This window comes from Polistes fuscatus, unplaced genomic scaffold, assembly GCF_010416935.1.
Source record: "Polistes fuscatus isolate 324 unplaced genomic scaffold, CU_Pfus_HIC Scaffold27, whole genome shotgun sequence".
Lineage (NCBI taxonomy): Eukaryota > Metazoa > Arthropoda > Insecta > Hymenoptera > Vespidae > Polistes > Polistes fuscatus.
Genome location: NW_025113104.1, coordinates 1,197,547 through 1,213,057, shown reverse-complemented (window position 1 = coordinate 1,213,057; position 15,511 = coordinate 1,197,547). Strand labels below are relative to the sequence as shown.

The 15,511-nt window shown below is 30.3% G+C and overlaps 1 protein-coding gene across 1 annotated transcript in view; it reads right to left on the bottom strand.

Annotated features, from left to right (window-relative positions):
• Window positions 1-247: 247 nt before the first annotated feature.
• The window catches only part of LOC122518872, a 67,614-nt gene continuing 52,350 nt past the window's right edge, over window positions 248-15,511 (bottom strand). Inside the window, 6 exon segments of the mRNA XM_043637987.1 lie at window positions 248-725; window positions 728-871; window positions 1,652-2,566; window positions 4,545-4,712; window positions 5,631-5,857; window positions 11,065-11,153. Coding sequence (XP_043493922.1) covers window positions 412-725; window positions 728-871; window positions 1,652-2,566; window positions 4,545-4,712; window positions 5,631-5,857; window positions 11,065-11,153 — 1,857 coding nt within the window. The 3' untranslated portion in view covers window positions 248-411.

Here is a 15,511-nt window from a genome sequence, read left to right as displayed (position 1 = left end):
CTTATACAAAATTAATAACTTTTAAGTGTATGTAAGAAAAAAGAAAAAGAAAGAGTGAGAGAGAGAAAGAGAGAAAGAAAAAGAGATAGAGAGAGAAATAGAAACGACACGTTTCTTCCCTATCATCGTCATCATCATCATCATCATCATCATCATCATCATCATCATCATCATAATTATCATGTCATCATCGTCGTCATAATCATCATCGTCATCGTCATTATCATCGTCATCATTATATATCATCATTATCATTCTTATTATCATAATCATGATAAATCACGATAATCGTGATTAACCCGACACAAGCACGGTATATTCGATGACGCGGAATCTTCGACTTGGCACTGAAGAGAGCTAATTAGCGACGAAAGAAGACGACCTTGAACTGGTCATCATGATTGGGTCGCATCAAAATAGGCCGAACTTGGTCCTGAGGAATTCCTTTAAGGGGACATAATATTGGTTCCTTAAAGCCACCATTTCTGGCGTTTTACGCAGGCTGTTAAATATCGTAGCATCCGTTTCGAATATCAGTATCAAACTGATGAAAAACGCGGTTAAGACAAGCATGAAGGCCGGAACGAAGCGTCGTAAAATTCGCATACTCCTATGCCTCAACTTTCCTTGAAATCTACGTGCTAGATGCGACTGTTGTTGTTGTTGCAATTGTTGTTGTTGGTGTTGATGTTGGTGTTGATGTTTTTGTTGCAAAGAAAGCTTCAATTTTGAAGCTTTTGCATTTTTGGTACCGGTGTTACCGATCGACTATGTGGTTTACCGGATGCGTCCAATAACTGACTCTCCGATGACGAATGATCGAAGGAGTCTCTGAAGTAATAATCGTTCACCTCACCCTCGTGTTGGCCGACTGTAACAATAGATTTAATCAACGATTAATTAGATTTATCATTTTTTTTTGTTACTCGAATCGTTCGTTGTTATTCCCGTTTATCGTCAAAGTTCAATCATATTTTTTCTTTTCTTTTCTTTATTTCAAGTTATCAGATTGGCCCGAAAAGTTAGTGCCGATCCCTTCTCCACCCACCGAACCTCGCCCCACCAAAAAAAATTCAAAAACAATTTATATATCTGTTGATATTTTAAAATCGATACGAAACATTTTGCGAGTAAGTCAATATACTTGGAGGATAAACGAGTTATAACGGTTAGAGTTTCTAGATCCTACAAGTTGAAAAGATTCTGGTAACATCGACGTTTTGATCGAAACAAGAATCTTTTCTCACGACGTTTCGTTCAAGAACAGGCTCGACATCAAAGGCTACGTGATGACTTATCGTTAACAGGCGCAGGCCCATGCTTCACCGCAATAATAATATGCAAAACAGAAAGTAATTTAAAAGTAAATGTAAAAAAAAAGAACTATATATATATATATATACCATAGATATATTATAAATAAATATCTAAACGCTCGAACGCATTAAATCAAATAGCGCATTAGAAATATAAAATAGATTAGATATATAGAAAGATAGAAAGAGAAAGAGAAAAAGAGAAAGAGGGAGAAATAGATGAAGAGATAAAAGATAGAAAGAAAGTAAATAGAAAGGGAATAATGTGAGAATAAAAAGGATAAAGAATCCCAGGATGATCCTGTATAGATGGATCCATAGGGCCGAGATCTTACCTGAATTTAAAACAGAATCGATTCCATTTCTATCGTCATGCTGTGAAGTTAGCCGATGATGATCGTAGTAAACAGAACCGTTGGTAGTAGTAGTAGTAGTAGTAGTAGTAGTAGTAGCTAGCGAAGAAGCTTTCGAGTTTTTTGACATCGTTCCCATTGTAGTCGTCGAGTCTTCTTGAAGTGTCGTCTCGTTGTTATTGTAGTAGTAGTAGTTGTGGTGTTGATTGTGATATTGTTGTTGTTGTTGTTGGTGGTGATGGTGGTGGTGTTGATGAACCTTTCTTACCTGCCACGAATCGTCTCGAGTTGGTTCGAGTGTATTGTCGAGAACATCAACATTGCTTTTCGAGTTGGTCGTTGAAATGTTTCCGTTAGCTATGAAGACACGTTTCTTTGATGTCAGTGACATTGGTGTTGTTGTTGATGTTGGGATCGTGGTTGAAGTAGTTGCATTAGTATTAGTAATAATGGTTGCTGTTGGCGACGACAATGAGGAGGAAGAGGAGTAAGATACTGATGTAGACAAGGATGGTTTAAAGGCTGGTACCTTGGAGGTCTTGATTATCAATGCGGTAGACCTGACGACCTTGGGACTCTTTTCAAGGGCATTTATACGTTGCCTGACGACGTTATCGATATCACGACCAACTAGCTCTTCCGAGCCTATCACTATTCTTTGACTGTACAACGCTTGTGGTCGGTTCAGCGTGCTCTTGGGAAATTTCAGTTTAACTTTCGCGTGGTTGTTTGTGGTGGTAGTAGTAGTAGTAGTAGTATTGGAGGTAGTAGTAGAATTAGAAGTAGAAGTAGAAGTAGTAGAAGTAGTGGTAGTGGTGGTGGTGGTGGTGGTGGTGTTGTTGTTGTTGTTGTTGTTGTGGGTGGTGGCACTCACATGCTTATCTTTTTCGTCTAAGGCTAAAAAAAAAAAAAAAAGGGAAGGAACAAATAAACGGTTGAAAAAAAAGAAGCCAAAATAATAAGCGCCAGGTAATATTGTTGCGGAAGCTGCGGAAGCTTGAGATTGCGACAACAGGTCGTTTTGTTCATTTATTTTTGTTTTGCCTGATAACAATCGTTTTATGTTCGTAATGCTAAGTGATGTGTAATAAAGAAGGAGAAAGAAAGAAAAGATAGGATTAAGTGCATCATTCTATCCTCTAGAAAATTCTATTATTTAAGTAAATGTATTTCTTTCAATTTTTTTTATTAGTTATATATTACATATATTTTTATTACTTTTATATTAACATTAATTTTTATATTAATGTAATTATACTATATAAATTATATCGTTAACTTCACATTATAATTATCTGATGTGTGTGTAATTTTTTTTAAATATAATTAATATATGAGAAATTATAAATTTATAGAAAGTTTATTATTACACTATTGATATTAATTTAAAAATTAATTTTGTTTTATTTCTTGCTTTTAGTTTTTCTCGTTAAAAATATTTTTACAAATAATCCATTTACCTCGAGAAAATTAGAATCGTAAAATGTAAATTTTATCTGACAACGACGGTAATATAATTATTCGTAAAAATTTAGATCAATATATTCCCTCTCTCTCTTTCTTTCTCTTTAGCATGTTTCATCGTCATGATTCGTTAAGACACGCCATGTTCGAGAAAAAATGATTCGTGTCTTTAAAAAACGATTGTTAACGTGATGTAATTAATTACATATATAATTATGTACTAATATATACACACACACCACATTAATAAATAGATATATAGAACGAACGAAATGTATTTTGTTCTACAATTTTTATTTACGACCTTGATTTATTTTAATTACTATTCTTTTTTCTCTTTTCATGTTTTTCATAAAAAAAAAATTTCTTTTATCTAATCATTTCGTTCGTTTGTTCATTTAATATCTATTGTTTCATGCAATCGGGCTAAAACGTGATCATTTCGTACATGCATTTCTCTTTTAAAATCTTCACGAGTCATTGAATCGTACGATGATCGAAATGGTAATTATTACTTTCTTTTTTTTCATAAGTTTAATAAAATTTTCTATCCACGATCCAACGTTGACTCATTTAAATTTACTCAAAGAGAAAAAAAAGTCATTCTCACGTTTTTTCTAAAAATTAAACATTAAAGTGCTCGTTCGAGTATTATTTATGCATGAATAATTATAAAAAATAGCCAGAGTCGAATATTTCTATGCGCGTACGTATATATTTTGTTTTGTTTTTTATTAATTCAGAATTATTTAATACAATATAACAAAATTAATGATCGCTCATTGACTTGGGTTACTTTTATAATCAAAAATTCGTATAACTATCAATAAAATCAATATCTACGTAACATGTTATACGAAAATACAGTAAATCTTCCAATAAAAATTAATAACAAATAATAATCAATTAAATTTATTTCATCAATAAGAATACGATAATTCCAGTATTAAAATATTTACAAACCAATCGACAAATTCTTTGCGAACATATTCTTGCAAGGTAATTCATGCCACAATTAATACGAATAAGTATAAATTTATTTTTAATATATAAAACAATCTAAGACACTTTATCGTATTAATATTAATTAATTCTTCTGACTGTGTATATGCACATAATATATACCCACCCCCTCCCCTAAGTTTCCTAATTTCACACGTACGAATCTTTAAAAGAACAAAAATAAACAAAAACTCCATAAAAATATATTCCTTATGTCTTTAATTAATTTTATTGCACATTCATATAACATGTTTGAATAAAAAACGGAAGAAAACACATTCACACGAAACGCTTGAGTGAATAATAAAAATAAACGGAAGGTATAGTAAAATTCTAAAAAGAACTGATTAAAACGGATAGATAAAACAAACAAACATAGACAAAAAATAGATAAAAAATATAGACCAACCATTGTTTCTTCTTGCATGAATCTCTTGGTCCTCCGATACGGTCTCCAGGAGTGGCAAGGTATTATCTGGACAATAGGGTGAACTGAGAGGTACTCCAGTACCACCCTCAGACATTCCGGTACCATCCAATCCCGCACTATGACAACTACGTGGTAAACTGGAATAACCTATTCAAAAATCGTATTATAATCAGACACGTTATATAATTGTTAAAATTAATCCTATCGTTGAAATTATTGTATTTTCTTTATTTTTATAAATTTATTTTTTATTCAACGAATATACCGTACGCGTATATTCGAGGATTATCTTCTATTTACGTCACAAATCGTAAAGAGATTTTTCATTTTTATAACGTTATATATGTCATAGATGATTATTCGAAATAATTCCGATTATGAAGATTTTGTTATATTTTGGTATATTTTGTAAGATTTTGTTATATTTTTATATTTATATACGTTTATGTTCGTTTAACGAACAATATTTTGATCGAAGTTAAAATAGAGTAGGATTATTCATAATACGTGTGTATTATATATGTGAAATTGTTGGTATATATTTCTAATGCAACGATTCTACGATTTTTTTAACGTATATCCTCTTTAAATTCGCTCGACGTATGAATATTTACGAAAAAATATGTGTATATTTTTTTAAAACATTATACGTATATACACATTTCCCGAATGTTAATATAAACAAACAGAAATTATTATAATGCGCGTTGCATTATTTTTTTAATTTGATTTTATTAGATTGGCGCGTAACTTAAGATAGAATTATCAAAGATTATAATATAAAATAGATTTTTAAAATAGTATGCATCCGTTTAACATTTTCATGTTTAAAAATAATAATAAATCAGTAAAATGAATCGAAAAGTATTAAAAGAAAAAAGAAAAAAGAAATAAAAACAACAACAATAATATTATAACCCCCCTCCCATATTATATTAAATATTAATTATATATAATTTAAAAAAAAAGAGAATGAAAACACACATAAATTATAAATCGGTCATTTGATACATGATTCGTTTAACGTTAATAGATAAAAATATTAATTATAAAAATAATACTAACGTATTTCCACAAGGTCCTGACTAGGGGTGCTAGGGGTGGCCGGTACGCTGCTTGCTTTTCTTCTAAGACACGTCGTTTGACAACGTTGAATAGGTGGTTCCTCTTTTCGAAGTGGACCCGTTTCCTCTAAAACTTCTCTTTCCGTTCTTCCTGTGTATTTGAATTTAGTGCCCCAAGAGAATATTGATCCTCCACTGACCACAGGTGCGTCAGATGCTTTCGGCAAACTATTGTTTTCAAACAAACACAAATCAAATTTATTCCAAGTAATTTTATTATTGAAAAATAGAATATTGATAATATAAGATATAATATATCTTATGAAGAATAAATATATACACGTGTAAGGAATATTTTAATAAATATTATTAGTTTAGAATTATGAGAAATATTATTAGTTTAGGGTAGGTAAATAGGTAGTAGTACGATACTCTAATCTTATTGTTAGTTTACAGGAGATAGCTGAAGATTTAGAGTGTTATGGTGACAAATATTCCAAGGGATAAGGTCTTTTTAACCCTTTCGCTACGGCACTCCGTTCCGTGGGAGTAGCGCCACTGAACGGGACACAGCTCCGTGCAGTGGCTTACGTCTTTCAATGGCATTTTGGAATTCTCTTGTGTGGATACTTTTTTGAGAGTTATGTAACAACTGTTTCGTCATTTTATATGAAAAACATAAAAATGAGTATATTTTGAGTATTCAGAAATTAACATATTAATAATTTAAGTGTAAGCGTAGGTGTTCACGCGACACCGACTATAGTCGGTGTCCGTAGCGAAAGGGTTAAGAGGAAGGATCTGGTATTTGTTTTGAAGTAAATAACACGTGGTAATCTACACTGGGAGATTCAGAGAACCTTTGAACGTACTCCCACTCTAAGGCGTCACTTATGCTTAGAAGAAAGACCGATTGATGACCAATGATGGATCGGAAAAAGACTGGGACCGCCCAGAGTCTCTTTTCCCCTTCCATCGGGGGTATGACCGATGCATAGGATATAAGAACGGAGAAAAAGGAAAAAAGTAGTCTTATTATATCTTATGTCTTAAGTACTCTTATCTCTATGTCTTATGTCTTACGTTTATCTTATGGTTACGATTATGTTATTGTGAAAATCTTATGTTAAATGAATTAATGTGAGATTAAATATATGTGTATATCAGACTTTCATCCTCAATCAGTAATGCGCCCATCATCCTGACAAACTATCTAAATATATATTATAACATCATAATCACCTTTTTCTCCCTTATACACATATATAATAATTCAGTAGTTACTAAAGTATATATAATATTAGATCAATGATTTTATTTTATCAACCTTTTTGAATGTAAAATAAAATATTCAATATTCGAACAAATGATATTAACCCCCTTTACACTATAATTATTTGTCTGATTTGTTCTTTGCCTATTCTGATATTCCTTTTTCCCAGTTTTGGTGTCTTATATCAAAATTAAAATAGTTAATTTATCATATACAGTGCTTTTATATTCCTTTTTTTAAATATAATACATTTTAATTCGGTTATTAATTCGGTTAGTTAAAACTACCGTTTAGAATTGTATCGAACAAGAAAACAGTTCTCGAATTTTCCATTTCGTATTTCTGGTTAGAACTTTTTCAATAAAACATTTTTATAAAGCTTATCTTTATGGAACGTTTTTTTTTTGTTTCTTATTTTTATTTATAGAAAAAATTGGTAGAATTTTACAGGGAAAAGAAAAAAGAACTAGGACACCCTGTATAAGATAGGATAGTTTTATATGTATTTATGTAATAGATGTGTGTATGTGTGTATATGTAGTAAATGGAATGGTCGTTGCACATTGCACATTGCACTTTTACCCTCAGAGAAACCGACAAAGGCTTTGACCCGATTCGTAAAACTCGATCGGTGAGAAACACCCGTATATCTTTCTTTCTCATAGATACAAGCAACGATAAATTTTCTTTACACTTCATTCTTCCGACTTTATACTAACATAAATATTTCTTTTTCTTTTATTTCACCAAACTAAATGGTAATAACATAACCGTATATATATAAACTTTTTTATTTAACGAACTTGTGATACGTTTGAGAGAAAATTTCAATAGAAAAAAAATATAATTATCGTTTCGTTAATTAATATTTAAGAAAAAGAAAATTAAAATCTAGAAAGAAAAAACTTTCTAAAATTATCCACTACATATAGTTATATTTTATTTTTAATCATAGCGAATCACTTGGAATTGTAAAAACTTTAATGACATTTCAACTAATCTATTTTAAAATAGTAAAATTTATAAATAAATAAATAAATGAATAAACGATGATATAGTTTTTAAATCAAATTACTTTCCTCCCCCTCTCTCTCTCTCTTCAAATTAGTTAATAAAATATTATTTAGTACAAGTCAAAGATATAACAATTGTAAAATTTAAAATAATTATTATTTGAAATAATAAATCTAATTTTAAAAAAAAACAAATTTAAACATAAATAAAAAAATAAATACAGAAAAAGAATATTATATAATTTTAGAATAGAAAAATCTTAAAAAAGAAAAGAACAAAAAATTAATTTAAAAATCCGGAGTAAAATTTAGAACAAAATCTATATTATCGAAAATCAAATTCCCTTTTTTCTTTTTTTCTTTTTTAGGAAAAGAACAAATCAGCAATTCGATTGGACGTGGAAACAATTTGCCGCATCGAACAATGTTGCTGCGAAGTGCATCGAGATAGTAGATAGTATTACAGTTTGACGTTCACTATAACGTGGGTGTATAGTGAACGAATAGACAGGTTTAGCTAGTCCAGTGGTATACCTCGAGATATCCAATTAGATCGATGCATATGTGTCGTTCGCATCGATGCACCGAACTATTGCACAACGTTGAACTGAATTAAAACGCATAGTGCATGGATCGAACTGCATGTAGAAATGCATCGACCTGCATCGGCAACGTTAATGAACCTACGAGAATTAATAGATAAATATTATAGTCAAGATATAAATACATAAAATCATAATTTTTTCTAAAAATCGAAACATTACTTCTTTGTTATTTAAATTATTAATAATTAATATACAACGCAATTTTCTCGCTTGTCTTTTTATTATAAACTATCATCAAATTTTTGTCTTCATTAATATTTGTTTCCTTTTAAAACAATATGATTAATTCGTTATTTAAATTATTAATTACCTCCGTGTAAATTATTATATTTTCTTTTTATGATTTATTATAATATCTTTTTTTTATAGTATTTTTTCAACATATTTTTTGTTTCATCTAAAAATTGCCACGAATCGTATAGTTGTAAACATTGTATTATATAAAAATAAATATTTATATTACACACACACACACACACACACACACGCGCGCGCGCGTGAATAAAAAGAAAGTATGCTAGAAACTAATTGTTATTTAATTAACGTATTATTTTTCTTCACCATTTATACGTGATTTTGTTATGGAAGTGTAACTTATATACATACATTATATGATTAAATAATGTATATGGCAAGAATTACTATAATAGTTACATATATATATTTTTATAGAGATTTATTATACGATTATGAAAGTATTATTTTAAATATATTATCCAACAAGTATAATAAACTTAACATTTAGATACAGAAAAAAATGTTATTATTCTTACCACTTTCACAATCATTAGGTTTATCGAAATACAGGGTCTTTCGCCTAACTCGATCACCTAAAATATCTAGTTTATTTCGTACGATAGAAGAAAATGTTAAAGGAAAACAATATTCTGTTCGAAGGCGACGATACAGTGATGGACCAAAATTTTTTTGTCAAAGTCATTTTTTTCGAGATATCAAGGACATCGTATTTTTTTTAAATATGACTGCATATTTACACTAGAATATTCTTGTAGCTTAAAAAAACCGAATCCAAGAATGTGCAATATGTTGACCTTCAAATGAACTTTACCGAGAAAATTGTGAAATATTGTTTCTTGTACATGAGAAGATTTTTTGAGTGCTTACACGTTGATTGCATTTGTTTCTTCATTACCGTCTTCCAAACGCATACTGAAGTTCCTGACAAGCTTTTCACAATTTTTTCAGTAAAAGTCATTTGATGGTCAACATGTTGCACATCGTTGGATTTAGTTTTTTATAAACAATAAGAATATTGTAGTAAAAATATGCAGTCCTATTTAAAAAAAATACGATGATCTTGATATCTCGAAAAAAATGACCATGCAAAAAAAATTTGGCCCATTATTATATCGGCGCCTTCGAACAGAATATTTTTTTCCTTTAACACTTTTTTCTATCGTACGAAATAAATGAGATATTTTCGGTGGTCGAGTTTGACGAAAGACCCTGTATATTATTAATAAAGAAATTGAAAAATTCGTAATAATTTGTTACATGAGGTAGATAATAAATTCTTCGTCGTACGACTTCATTTTTCTTTTTATGACGATGATAAAGAAAGAAAGAAAGAAAAAAAAAACAAAAAATAAGAAAAAATGTCTCAACCGGCTACTACAAAATGAACTAATTAATAATCTAATGTAAAAGCTAAGCTGATCTATGATCTCTAACTAAAATTACGATCTAGCAATCATAATATTAAACGTGAACAATTTTTGTTTATCTAATTTATTAATTAATACTAATATCAGACTTCTATTGCTAAATGATTTAATTATTATATATAATGAGTCACAAGTATATTCTTAACACGTTGTCAATTTAAAACAATCAATATTTTCTTGTAATACGATATTACAAAATTTTTATAAATCGAAAAATATTGTAGGATTATTCAATTTTGATATTGCTATATATATTATAATGAACTTTGTAGCAAAAGATTATTTTATTATAAGAGAAATAAAAAAAATAAGATGCACAAGATGATGAACCAAGTATTAAAATACATAAAAAAATAAATAATAGTATTCGTGAGACCAATTTTGGATCATTTGAGTAAAAATTATATTTGTCTAACAATAAAATGCTCTTCTGCCATCAAATTTTTTTCAATTTGAAAAATGTAATAATACTACAATATGTTTCAGAGTGTGTGTGAGAATATTGAAAGTTTATATTGCAAGCAAAAATCATATACAGAGATTCATTAATTATTGTATTAGATCAAGGAAAAAAAAAAGGAATCAATTATTTTTATGTTTATTTAAACGTTTATTTATCCATTATTTTTACGTTTATATTTAAACGTTTATTTATCCGTTATTTTTACCTTTTTTTAAAACGTTTATTTATAAATTATTATTATCCTGTATTGAATAGTAATATCCTGTATTTATTCTATATGTATTCCTTTTTTCCCTTAGACTAAATAAATGTATATATAAATAAAATTAAAAACAATACAAAAAAATTGTTATACAAATATAACAAAAACGTACACATAAGGTACGACATACTTACGTGAAAAACAGCATTTGCTCGATAGCGCATCTCCATACGTGACGGCAATTTGAGCCTGTGGGACACTTAAATCCAACTGTGTGCTTTTTCTGAAAATCGTGGGAAACAATACTGTTCTAAAACGTCTCTACTCTATGGTTTTTTAATTACGGCTTCCTTATGGTTCCCCCGAATGTACCGAGAAAAATATTATCAACGTTTCGCGTATGATATTATTTTTTTTCCTACCTTTAAAAAAAGAAAAAAAAAAGTATAGTAAGTTTAATTTAAAAAAAAAACACGATGTTTTATATATCATTTCATTTTATTTTATTTTTATTTTTCCTTTTTTAGCAAGATCAATTAGTAAGTTTTTTTTTAATTCGTCTTTTTATTATCTCTTTTTACGGATTCTCTAGAGTCAAAGTTTTTGTCTGAATTACTTCTTTTTTTAAATAATATTCTCAAAATGTTATGAATGAAATTCCATTCCATTTTATTTGAATGAAACAGAAAATTATAAATTATTTTTTTAATGTCCAATCGGAGACGATTATGTTTTTTTTCTTGGATACACCGAACGTTTGTATAGATCTGCAATTTGTTTTAATTTCAAATATTAAAAAGGGAAAAAGAAGTATCTTAAGAAGACCGATACTTTTTAATTAAATTCGCGTTAAAATCGGTGAACTTTTAATTAGCGAAGTTCCAACCCTACGTATGGTACTTTTCTCGGTACATAAATGCGATAATTAGCGAACTACGACTATATACATACATATATATATATATATATATATATATATATATACACATATGTATGTATTTAAGTATATATATATGTATACGTTTCTAGAGACGTATAAGTTACGATGCGTTTGTTACGCTAATCCGATCGGATTTGAACGGAGATTCGTCTCAAGTGAGTAATAAAAACGATAGGACAATTAAACAATCATTGATTTTTAAGTTAAATAAAAAAAAATAAAATAATAAAAGGTTTCTCTAAAAGTGGTTTGCAAAACGTAATATCATAATTGTTTTTTTGGTAAAGTCATACTTTCATACTGCAACATTAAAAATTGATTTTGTTTTGGTTTTAAGAAATATGGAAAAAAAAAACAAAAATATTAAATAAATATTTGCAATCGATTATTTTAAGAAAAGGTCAATTTGTAATTCTAACTTTTTAAATAAATCTTTAATAGTCAAATATTTTTTTTGTGTGAATATCTATGGGTATCTTCATTTAGAGAGAAATTGATTAAATATATATACTATAAATATTAATTTACAGTGAGTAATTCGTATAAAAAAAATGTGAATATTTTAAAATAAGTTTCGATAGAAAATTTCTATCCATATTTGAATCCATTGAATCGAAATTACTTTGATTTATATTTAAAATATTGACACCTAATTTATAGTTAATAAACTAATAAAAAATAAATCGAAAAAATTTATTAACTGTAAATTTTATGTACTTTGAGATTCTTCTTCTTCTTCTTCATTCTTTAGTTTAGGCAAGTTGCCTGTTTCGTAACGACGTTTTTCTGCCTATTGCACTGTTAAATTGTCGCACCATCGTTTTCGTGGGCGCCCCGTGCTTCTGCGGCCAACCGGTGACTTATCCCGTGCAATTCTGACAATTCTTCCGTTGTCCATTCTGTTAATGTGTTCGTTCCATTCTTTTTTTTTTTAGTATCCATTCGTTAATGTTCTCGACTTTGCATGTTCTTCTTATATCTTCACTTCTCTCTCGGTCCAGTAGTGTTTTTCCAACTATTCTGTGAAGAACTCTCATTTCGGTTGTCTCTAGTAACTGTTTCGTTTTCGCTGTATCTGGTCGAGTTTCTGCGGTATATGACATAATAGGTCTTACCGTTGCCTTGTAGAATCTTGCTTTGGTCTCTATGTCCATGTTTTTGTTTCGCCATATTGTGTCATTCAAACAACCCGCTATTCTGGATGCCTTCATTGTCTGTTCTCTTACCTCTGCTTCAACATCACCATACCCTGAGATTTCTATTCCTAGGTACTTAAATCTCATTTCCTGCTGAATAACCTTCCCTTCAATTTCCAGTTTGCACCTTAACGGTGTCTTTGATGTTGTCATGCATTTAGTTTTCTGGGCCGATATTTTCATATTGAATGATTTGGCTATGCAGTTAAATCGGTGTAGTAGACGTTGTAGATCATCCTCATTTTTGGCCACTAATACAGCGTCATCAGCATAGCATAGGATGGTTATTTCTTCGTTGCCCATTTTATATCCTTTTAGCAGTCTTACATTTCTTATTATTTCGTCCATAATGATGTTAAAAAGCAGGGGACTTAGGGAATTCCCTTGTCGGATACCACGACCTGCATCAATCGGTTCAGTCAAGGCACCATTTATCTTTGCTTGGATCTTATTGTTTCTATAGATGTCCTCTATGGTCTTGATAAGATTATTCGGAATTTGCCGGTTATAGAGGAGGTGTATAACATCCTTTAACTGCACACGGTCGAATGCCTTTTCCAGATCAATGAAACACACATATGCTGGTCTGTTGTATTCAATTGATTTTTCTGTTATCTGTCTTATGATGAAAACCGCGTCTGTGCACGATCTGCCTGATCTGAATCCCTGTTGTTCGTCTTCTAGATTCGTTAAGCTGTTAATTTTATTCGTTATAACCTTTGTTGTTAGTTTCAATGAAGTGTTTAAAAGATTTATTTCCCTGTAATTTGTAGGTAGTTTTTTGTCTCCTTTTTTAAACATAACTATAGTTGTGCTGATTCGCCATTCTTCAGGTATTTTGTGTTGGCATATTATTTTTTGGATTAGGAATGTTAACTGTTGTGTGAGACGTTGGCCACCATATTTTAATAATTCGTTTGGAATGCCATCTTGCCCTGAGCTCTTCCTATTCTTTAGTTTCCGAATAGCTGATTCTACATCACTGAACTCAATTTGTATGTCGTTTTTAGTTACTATTTCTGGCGTATTTAGTTCCGCTTGAGGTTCTTCTGATTTATAGAGTTCTGTTAAGTAGTTAATCCATGTGTCTCTTGTGATCTGATTTGTTTCGATCATTTCGTTGACCTCCTTTCTTTGATTTTTAATAAATCGCCAGATTTGTTTTTGGAGTCCATAGAAGTCACTCTCCATTCTCTTCGAAAAAATCTCCCAATGGTGTTGTTTTGTTTGCCTTACTAATGTCGCTGTTTGATTCCGGATTCGTCTATACATTTCGTATGATTCAGGTGTTCGTAATGTTCTATAGTTAAGGTATGCTATTTTCTTTTTTTGCATATTTCCTTAATCTCTGGGCGGAACCAAGGAATTTCGATCATTTTAGCCCGGTTTTTTACAGCTCGTGTTCCCAGGGCTTCATATGCAGCTTCTAAAATGTTAGTTTTTAGTTTCTTCCAGGCTGTGTTTATATTATCCTCTTCTTTTATTGGGTTTATTTCGATTTTATCCTTCAACCTGTTCTCATATAGTTGTTTAGTTGGTAAGTTCCATAGTGATTCGATGTTTATTTTCGATTCTTGAGTTGCTCGGGCAAGATTGCTTTGGGGTTTAAACTTCATTCTTATTTTTGCTAGTAGCAGGCTATGATCGCTTCCTACATTCGCGGAATTTAACGTCCTGATATCTAGTATTTGGTGTGGTTGGACGTATCTGTTGATAACAATATAATCAATTGTGGACCTGAAGCCTCTGGTGTTGCTGTATGTAAATTTATAGTGCTCCTTATGATTGTAAAATGTATTGTTAATCCTTAGCTCGTTAAATGTGCATAACTGTGTCATTAGTTCTCCATTATCATTTAACACATTTTCGTTGAACCTTTGTTTTATTCCAGGTATTATTTCGTTTCCGATGCGGGCGTTAAAATCTCCAAGGATTATCATTTGTTGGTTACTCGGTAATGATCCGACTATATTTTGTAGTTGGTCGTAGAAGGCTTCTCTTTCTTCTTTTGGTTTATTATCTTCGAGTGCATAGATTGACACTATATTTAATTTTTGATTTTCCGCTTCCATTTTTACAACCAAGATTCGTGAAGATACGTAGCTACATTCTTTTATGTTGTTTTGATACTTCTTAGACACTGCGATAGCTACCCACCCCTTCCTTTGCCCTGATTTGTTTTTCGACTCCACTATAGATCATTAAGTAGTCGTCGTATTGTATTTGTCCTTTGCCTTTCTTTTTGGTTTCTTGTAAGGCGCATATATCAATGTTATTATTTTTCAGTTCTTTCAGGGTTTCTTGATCTTTATTATTAAATGACTTGATGTTCCATTATGTGTTCTTTTTCCAGTTCTTTGTCTTTTTTCTTGCTTGGGTCGTCATTTGTGAATGCGTCTTATTCCGAGGCAATATTTCGTTTCTATGAGCAAAATTTTATTTTTTACGTTGGGTAGGGAGCTAGCCTGATCCAACAACCTTCCTCCTTTGAGGAACTTTGAGATT